Source organism: Salvelinus sp. IW2-2015, linkage group LG36 (assembly GCF_002910315.2).
Source record: "Salvelinus sp. IW2-2015 linkage group LG36, ASM291031v2, whole genome shotgun sequence".
NCBI lineage: Eukaryota > Metazoa > Chordata > Actinopteri > Salmoniformes > Salmonidae > Salvelinus > Salvelinus sp. IW2-2015.
Window position 1 is genome coordinate 24,755,452 of NC_036875.1, and position 9,445 is coordinate 24,764,896.

The 9,445-nt window shown below is 46.3% G+C and overlaps 1 protein-coding gene across 2 annotated transcripts in view; it reads left to right on the forward strand.

The window, feature by feature from the left end:
• LOC111959448 (mannosyl-oligosaccharide 1,2-alpha-mannosidase IB) overlaps positions 1 to 9,445 on the forward strand; it is a 171,532-nt gene that overhangs the window by 98,578 nt on the left and 63,509 nt on the right. For both annotated transcript variants that reach the window (XM_023980993.2, XM_023980992.2), the window contains exon 6: positions 8,332 to 8,450. In XM_023980993.2, the coding sequence (XP_023836761.1) occupies positions 8,332 to 8,450 (119 nt within the window). The remainder of the gene's footprint in view (positions 1 to 8,331; positions 8,451 to 9,445) is intronic.

Genomic DNA, 9,445 nt, shown 5'->3' on the forward strand with positions numbered 1-9,445 from the left:
TACAAGAAGCTCATCAAAAGGATGAGGCGGCCTGTGGATAGGAGTGGAGCTAGGCACTATGCTCAGGGCCTGGCTCATCCTCCCAATATATCAGCCAGAGAAAGCCACTAGTTCAGGATAAGTGATGGAGCTACGGCTAAAAGCCTATGAGAAGTTGGTCGTCTAGAACAGTCCGGAACAGCAGAGAGTAAAAGGAGAGGCGTTTCTGCGGGGCCGACGTAAAATTAACGTTTCGGAAGGGGCTATAATGTACAGCCCAGTGTTAAAAGTACACTATGGACGTAAACCTAAGTTATTGAGTATAGTCTGCAAGATGTAATGGATCTTTCTTGGGTGTCTCTAGAACCATCAGTTAAAACCAACAAAGTTGAGGTTGCAGCCTCTCTGCCTGTGTGGGTGGTAAGGAACTGAAGCATGACGGTTGGGGACAAACGCAGACTGGATAAGGTATAAATGAGCAGTGGGTTAGAGCATCTTACAGTGGAGAAATAAAGCCAATCAAATCACTAAATGCGCAGAACAGTCACTGCGACCAAGGCATATATTACATTAGAACACGCAGGCTTCTCTAGACGTCACATGGCCTGCATAAGGCGTGTGCTCAACGTAGAGCGTAGTGACGGGTGGTGGCAGATCCTCTTGAGGACGCGGCTGGGGATAACGGCAAGATGCCGCGAGTGACCCAGTGCGTAGGTGCGCCGACTACGCCTGCCGAGAGTTAACACGGTTTAGGATAAGCATATCTGCAACTAAGGCATGTAACATCTGACATGTTTAGCCACCCTCGGGCTGTTTCCTGACGGGGTAAACACGTAGAAGTTAGTGGGGGGTTCCGTGTGAGGTAGAGGGGATCCAATCCAATTTGGCAAGAAATAGAGTATCGTATAGTGACCCAAGAAAATTTAAAAAGAAAGAAAAAAAATGACTGCTCGCCTGGTTCCACCAACTACGTCTCAGAGTTTCAGCTGTGTCGATGAACGAGGACCTGTCTGTCCGGACCTCTGGAGTCTCTATGGGTCCACAGAGTTCATGCTCGGGGCCGACTGCTTTCTCTGTATATCATCAATAGATGTCGCCTTCTGCTGGTGACGTCTCTGAATCCACCTCTACACAGATGACAACACCATTCTGTATACTTCTGGCCCTTCTTTGGACACTGTGTTTACAACCCTCCAGACGAGCTTCAATGCCATACAACTCTCCTTCCGTGTCCTCCAACTGCTCTTAAATGCAAGTAAAACCAAGTGCATGCTCTTCAACCGATCGCTGCCCGCACCTGCCTGCCCGTCCAGCATCACTACTCTGGACTATTCTGACTTAGAATATGTGGACAACTACAAATACCTAGGTGTCTGGTTAGACTGTAAACTCTCCTTCCAGACTCACATTAAGCATCTCCAATCCAAAATTAAATCTATCGGCTTCCTATTTCGCAACAAAGCCTCCTTCACTCATGCTGCCAAACATGCCCTCGTAAAACTGACTATCCTACCGATCCTTGACTTTGGCTATGTCATTTACAATATAGCCTCCAACACTCTACTCAGCAAATTGGATGCAGTCTATCACAGTGCCATCCGTTTTGTCACCAAAGCCCCATATACTACCCACCACTGCGACCTGTACGCTCTCGTTGGCTGGCCCTCGCTTCATATTCGTCGCCAAACCCACTGGCTCCAGGTCATCTATAAGTCTTTGCTAGGTAAAGCCCCGCCTTATCTCAGCTCACTGGTCACCATAGCAGCACCCACCCGTAGCACGCGCTCCAACAGGTATATTTCATTGGTCATCCCCAAAGCCAATTCCTCATTTAGCTGCCTTTCCTTCCAGTTCTCTGCTGCCAATGACTGGAACGAATTGCAAAAATCACTAAAGCTTTAGACTCATATCTCTCTCTCTAACTTTAAGCATCAGCTGTCAGAGCATCTTACAGATCATTGCACCTGTACATTGCCCATCTGTAAATAGCCCATCCAACTACCTCATTCCCATATTGTTATTTATTTATTTTGCTCCTTTGCAACCCAGTATCTCTACTTGCACATTCATCTTCTATACATCTATCACTCCAGTGTTTAATTGCTAAATTGTAATTACTTCGCCACTACGGCCTATTTATTGCCTTACCTCCCTAATCTTACCTCATTTGCACACACTGTATATAGACTTTTCTATTGTGTTATTGACTGTACGTTTGTTTATCCCATGTGTAACTCTGTTGTTGTTTGTGTCGCACTGCTTTGCTTTATCATGGCCAGGTCGCAGTTGTAACTGAGAACTTGTTTTCAACTGGCCTACCTAGTTAAATAAAGGTGAAATAAAAAATTAAGAAATATGCAACTCAATTTTTTTTTTTTACCCCATCACTAGCACGTGGTGTAATCTTGAACCCAGTAGCAGAAAAACTTTGATCAGGCCTACCTTGTTGTTACGAGTCCCACTGTGTTCTGGTTACAGGCTCTGGTGTTATAGCCCTGTGGAGCTAACAGCAAACCCTTTGGTAAGAGAGATCTATGACATATGGCTTTAATCTAGTCATTAGCATTACCAGTTTCACTCTGTTCTTAGTGGGAGGGAGCCTCAAGTGTGTCTGGCTTTGCCAGCGTCTTGGTGGCGATGGTGTGGGGCCTGCAGTAAATCCACAGTCAATCTATGAATGTAGGGTCAGGTCCTCAGTGAAGGCCCAGTCAGAGATGCTCAAAGGAGCCGGCCAGTGGACAGATGCAGCAGCAGATATTTCAATGCAGAGCCATATAATTTGAGTAACTTGGTGGTGGGCATAGGAGGAGCGGAGCGTGGTCTGAGTTAGCCATGGAGAGGGTTGGCTGCTCCGACTACACACTGCTCATTAAGCCAGACCCACTTGCTGTTTACCCAGAAGAAACAGAGAGAGTGAGAGGGATGAGAGAACAGGGTGAGAGTGAGGGAGAGGTGAGAGGATGGGTGAGGGAGAATGCGCAGAGGGAAGGAGGGGAGAGACAGAGAGGCGAAGAGAGGAGCTGGAGAAAGATTGCTACATAGACAGAGAAGAGAGAGGGGGGCTGAGAGGAGGCTTTAGCATAGACTCAGCGGCTGTCTGTCTGGTTTTCTCCCATAACTCCACTGGGCCCAGGGTTGAGCTATCCCTCCCCTGCATTTCCCCCCTCATTCACACACCCGCCAGTTTACAAGACAGAGAAAATGAAGTCTGAATAATGAAACCATCACAGTTCGTGCCATGTGTGGAGTCATACTGTAGTTCTAGGAAATCTGTCACCTAATGAAACTGTCAGAGGGTCAGAGGGAGGGAATGTGTAGCTGTGATGATTGTTCCCCAAATAAACCTCATCCTGGGCAATTTGTTTCAGATAAATAATGTCTGGCATCTTTAAAAACTACCAGGTGAAAATGCCAATCCAGGTTAATGTGATATGATTGGCCCAATTTGAAAGGTTGTAAGGGAGGGAGGGACCGAGGGAAAACAATGTTATTTATGGTAAGACTGATGAAGTGACAAGTACAGAAAACTGGAGGACAGACAGATGGAGGGAGGGATTAGATAAAGATGTTGAGATGAAAATGATGTACTGACAGGGACTAGGGAGAGAGGGAGAGGAAGGACATCATTTAATTCATTAATTACATTTCAATTCACTTCCTTCATTTAATTGAAATGAATTCTGATGGGTGGAGGGTTGGATTCCAGTGTGTAGCTCAATGAAGGACAGATGGAGTGAGCGGGCATAGATTAAATGGAGGTAGAGGAGGGTATAGTGACAGACATGGTTCCCTGCTGGCAGTGGGCGTAACACGTGGCGGTCCTGACTCTTCTACTACCAGGAGTGCCAATCTGTCCAGATCTCAGGCAGCCCAGAGTCTGATTTAAGGCTGCTGTCAATAATGATAATAACACTGCAACTCCTGCAGAACTACAGCCTGGCTTGTCCTTATAATAGAGTTACTGATAAGACCCGGGCTGCAGGGTTCAACCCAGCCACAGCAGCACCCACCAGTAGTCCAACCAGCCACAGAATTAGAGCACCAGTACTCTAATATGATCAGATATAAGCCTAGTCAGGCTGTGGTATTAACAAGAGATGTAGGCCTTGTAAGAACTATCAAAAAGAGCAACACTATTAAGACTATTACACTGAACTTCAGTATTAGAGTTCTAGTATTAATCTGAGCTGCAGTAGTGTAACTCTAGTATTAATCTGAGCTGCAGTAGTATAACTCTAGTATTAATCTGAGCTGCAGTCGTATAACTCTAGTATTAATCTGAGCTGCAGTCGGTATAACTCTAGCTATTTAATCTGAGCTGCAGTCGTATAACTCTAGTATTAATCTGAGCTGCAGTAGTATAACTCTAGTATTAATCTGAGCTGCAGTAGTATAACTCTAGTATTAATCTGAGCTGCAGTCGTATAACTCTAGTATTAATCTGAGCTGCAGTCGTATAACTCTAGTATTAATCTGAGCTGCAGTAGTATAACTCTAGTATTAATCTGAGCTGCAGTAGTGTAAACTCTAGTATTAATCTGAGCTGCAGAGTATACTCTAGTATTAATCTGAGCTGCAGTCGTATAACTCTAGTATTAATCTGAGCTGCAGTGTATAACTCTAGTATTAATCTGAGCTGCAGTCGTATAACTCTAGTATTAATCTGAGCTGCAGTAGTATAACTCTAGTATTAATCTGAGCTGCAGTAGTATAACTCTAGTATTAATCTGAGCTGCAGTCGTATAACTCTAGTATTAATCTGAGCTGCAGTCGTATAACTCTAGATTTAATCGAGCTGCAGTAGTATAACTCTAGTATTAATCTGAGCTGCAGTCGTATAACTCTAGTATTAATCTGAGCTGCAGTCGTATAACTCTAGTATTAATCTGAGCTGAGCTGCAGTAGTATAATCTAGTATTTAATCTGAGCTGCAGTAGTGTAACTCTAGTATTAATCTGAGCTGCAGTAGTATAACTCTAGTATTAATCTGAGCTGCAATAGTATAACTCTAGTATTAATTCTGAGCTGCAGTAGTATAACTCTAGTATTAATCTGAGCTGCAGTAGTATAACTCTAGTATTAATCTGAGCTGCAGTAGTATAACTCTAGTATTAATCTGAGCTGCAGTAGTGTAACTCTAGTATAATCTGAGCTGCAGTAGTGTAACTCTAGTATTAATCTGGGCTGCAGTAGTATAACTCTAGGTATTAATACTGAGCTGCAGTAGTAATAACTCTAGTATTAATCTGAGCTGCAGTAGTATAACTCTAGTATATATCTGAGCTGCAGTAGTATAACTCTAGTATTAATCTGAGCTGCAGTAGTATAACTCTAGTATTAATCTGAGCTGCAGTAGTATAACTCTAGTATTAATCTGAGCTGCGGTAGTATAAACTCTAGTATTAATCTGAGCTGCAGTAGTATAACTAGTATTAATCTGAGCTGCGTTATTAGAGCAGAAGTCTTAAAAAGAGGGCCGTATTAGAGAGCATGTAGAGCTAGTGATCAGCTTTGGTCTTAATTAAAGTGAATTATAATGACCTATCGCTCACCACCTGGGCAGACTGCATCACTCCCTTGGCCTGTGGTGACATTGAGGGAGGGATGGAGAGAAAGAGGAGTGTGAGTGATTTGGCTGTCAGTCATGTTTTAATGAAGATCACTGCAGCCGTAGTGGTGTCTCCATTGAAGGTGAGCTAGTAATTGCGTTAGACTCTGAGAGGGGAGGACCGGTCTTCCCATCCCTCTGACTTTAAAATGGTGAAAGCCCGGAATGGCAATACAATGGCAATGACCAAGCTAAAACGGGTTATATCCATCTAGAGATCTCCATCTATCTATGTGGTGCAGAGGCACCTCCTACTGTTATGGGGACAGCACCTCCTACTGTTATGGGACAGCACCTCCTACTGTTATGGGGACTAGCACCTCCTACTGTATGGGGACAGCACCTCCTACTGTTAGGGGGACAGCACCTCCTACTGTTATGGGACAGCAACCTCCTACTGTTATGGGGACAGCACCTCCTACTGTTATGGGGACAGGCACCTCCTACTGTTATGGGACAGCACCTCCTACTGTTAGGGGACAGCACCTCCTACTGTTAGGGGGACAGCACCTCCTACTGTTAGGGGGACAGCACCTCGTACTGTTAGGGGACAGCACCTCCTACTGTTAGGGGGACAGCACCTCCTACTGTTAGGGGACAGCACCTCGTACTGTTAGGGGGACAGCACCTCGTACTGTTAGGGGGACAACACCTCGTACTGTTAGTGGGGACAACACCTCGTACTGTTAGGGGGACAACACCTCGTACTGTTAGGGGACAACACCTCGTATGTTAGGGGGACAACACCTCGTACTGTTAGGGGGACAAATCAAATGTATTCTATAGCCCTTCTACATCAGCTGATATCTCAAAGTGCTGTACAGAAACCCAGCCTAAAACCCCAAACAGCAAGCAATGCAGGTGAGAAGCATGGTGGGCTAGGAAAAACTCCCTAGAAAGGCCAAACCTAGGAGAAACCTAGAGAGAGGAACCAGTCTAGTAGGGGGGCATGACTCTACTGGCTGTGCCGGGTGGAGATTATAACAGAACATGGCCAAGATGTCATAAATGACCAGCATGGTCAAATAATAATAATCACAGTAGTTGTCGAGGGTGCAGCAAGTCAGCACCTCAGGAGTAAATGTCAGTTGGCTTTTCATAGCCGATCATTGAGAGTATCTCTACCGCTCCTGCTGTTTCTAGAGAGTTGAAAACAGCAGGTCTGGGACAGGTAGCACATCCAGTGAACAGGTCAGGGTTCCATAGCCGCAGGCAGAAACAGTTGAAACTGGAGCAGCAGCACGGCCAGGTGGACTGGGGACAGCAAGGAGTCATCATGCCAGGTAGTCCTGAGGCATGGTCCTAGGGCTCAGGTCCTCCGAGAGAGAGAAAGAAAGAGAGAATTAGAGAGAGCATACTTAAATTCACACACGGACACTGGATAAGACAGGAGAAGTACTCCAGATATAACAGACTGACCCTAGCCCCCGACACATAAACTACTGCAGCATAAATACTGGAGGCTGAGACAGGAGGGGTCAGGAGACACTGTGGCCCCATCCGATGATACCCCCGGACAGGGCCAAACAAACAAAATCTCCACCGGCACAGCCAAGAGAGACTGGCCACCCCTCATAGCCTGGTTCCTCTCTAGGTTTCTTCCTAGGTTTTGGCCTTTCTAGGGAGTTTTTCCTAGCCACCGTGCTTCTACACCTGCATTACTAGCTGTTTGGGGTTTTAGGCTGGGTGTCTGTACAGCACTTCGAGATATTAGCTGATGTACGAAGGGCTATATAAAATAAAATTGATTGATTGATTGAACAGGCAGGATATAACCCCACCCACTTTGCCAAAGCACAGCCCCACACCACTAGAGGGATATCTTCAACCACCAACTTACCATCCTGAGACAAGGCCGAGTATAGCCCACAAAGATCTCCGCCGGACAACACCTCGTACTGTTAGGGGGACAAAGACCTCGTACTGTTAGGGGGACAAGACCTCGTACTGTTAGGGGACAAGACCTCGTACTGTTAGGGGACAAGACCTCGTACTGTTAGGGCGGACAAAGACCTCGTACTGTTAGGGGGACAAGACCTCGTACTGTTAGGGGACAAGACCTCGTACTGATAGGGGCGAACAGACCTCGTACTGTTAGGGGGACAAGACCTCGTACTGTTAGGGGACAAGACCTCGTACTGTTAGCGGGGACAAGACCTCGTACTGTTAGGGGGACAAGACCTCGTACTGTTGGGGGACAAGACCTCGTACTGTTAGGGGACAAGACCTCGTACTGTTAGGGGGCAAGACCTCGTACTGTTAGGGGGACAAGACCTCGTACTGTTAGGGGGACAAGACCGTACTGTTAGGGGAAAGACCTCGTACTGTTAGGGGACAGACCTCGTACTGTTAGGGGGACAAGACCTCGTACTGTTAGGGGGACAAGACCTCGTACTGTTAGGGGGACAAGACCTCGTACTGTTAGGGGGACAGCACAATCGTACTGTTAGGGGGACAGCACCTCGTACTGTTAGGGGGACAACACCTCGTACTGTTAGGGGGACAACACCTCGTACTGATAGGGGGACAAGACCTCCTACTGATAGGGGGACAGCACCTCCTACTGATAGGGGGACAGCATTTATCAATGATAAAACACAGAGCCAGGACTGTGACCTGACTAGGAAAAACTCTTGGCCCAGGAGTTGTGGGTTTCATTCATTTGACATGGGCCACATATGCTGTGCATATGGTAATAAGTCACTTTAAGACCCAATCCCTGTGTGTGTTTGTCCTCTGTCCAGGTAATTCCCAGATGGGGGCGACCATAGTGGACGCCTTAGACAGCCTGTACATGATGGGCCTCCACGATGAGTTCAAGGATGGACAGGAGTGGATCGAGCAGAACCTGGACTTCAGTGTGGTGAGTAGAGAACAAAACCTTTTAGTTCCTGTACTCACTCCAGGAGTAAAACAGTTGCAATTAGCCTCCTTCTTCTGGCCTGTAGTCTTCAGTGCCATACTCTTCAGAGAACCCTCAGAGAACCAAAAACCAGCAAACAACATGCTTGATGCCACTTGTACCTGGAAATTAGATCTACTAACAGCCATACAGCCAATGGGTGCTAGAGTGACAGACTCACAGACAGCAGATATGAGTTGCGCTTTGCAGACAGTCCGGGCTACAGACAGAATGCACTCTTGTTTTATCTCTGACCGGTAGTGAAGCCTGTTGATACATGAGAAGAGGAGCGTCTAGCGTTGCTGTGATGGGAGGGAGGGAGAACTGGACACCCGCTGGTAACCAGGAGACGGGAGTAGGAGTCATGGAAACGATGTGGGCAGGGAGAGCGTTGCCGACTGTGCTGATGCAGAACACAGGGAGGGAGGGAGGGAGAGAGGGAGAGAGGGAGAGAGGGAGACGGACGGGGGGGGGAGACGGACGGACTGAGAGAGAGAGGTTAACTCGAAATGACACAACGACAAGGTTCCAGTTTAACAAAGTTTACTATACTATATGAACACACTACAAGTAGCCATTACACTCGAGGCTCGGTCCAACAACCACCAGACTTCATGCGCATGCGCACTCTTGACTTAGTGATAGCCCCGTAATAACAGGAATATAGGGATACTTAAAACATGAACTTAACAATCTCCCCCTTTTCTTTAAAGACAAATAAAACATCAACAACATAATTAAATGTCCAAGTATTATTCAAGATCCCCATTACAAATGGGTTGTGTGACAGTTCTTATTTGTATTACTCAAGCTGCCACTTTCCATTACTGTAGGAGCACAAGACCGGATGCTCCTTTTTTAGTCAGACAGTCAGCAAGCTGTTCCTTTGTGGTCGACCACAGAATCCGCTGGATTCTCTGTGCTTGAATAAGTTCCTTGATGCTGTTAATCTTGAA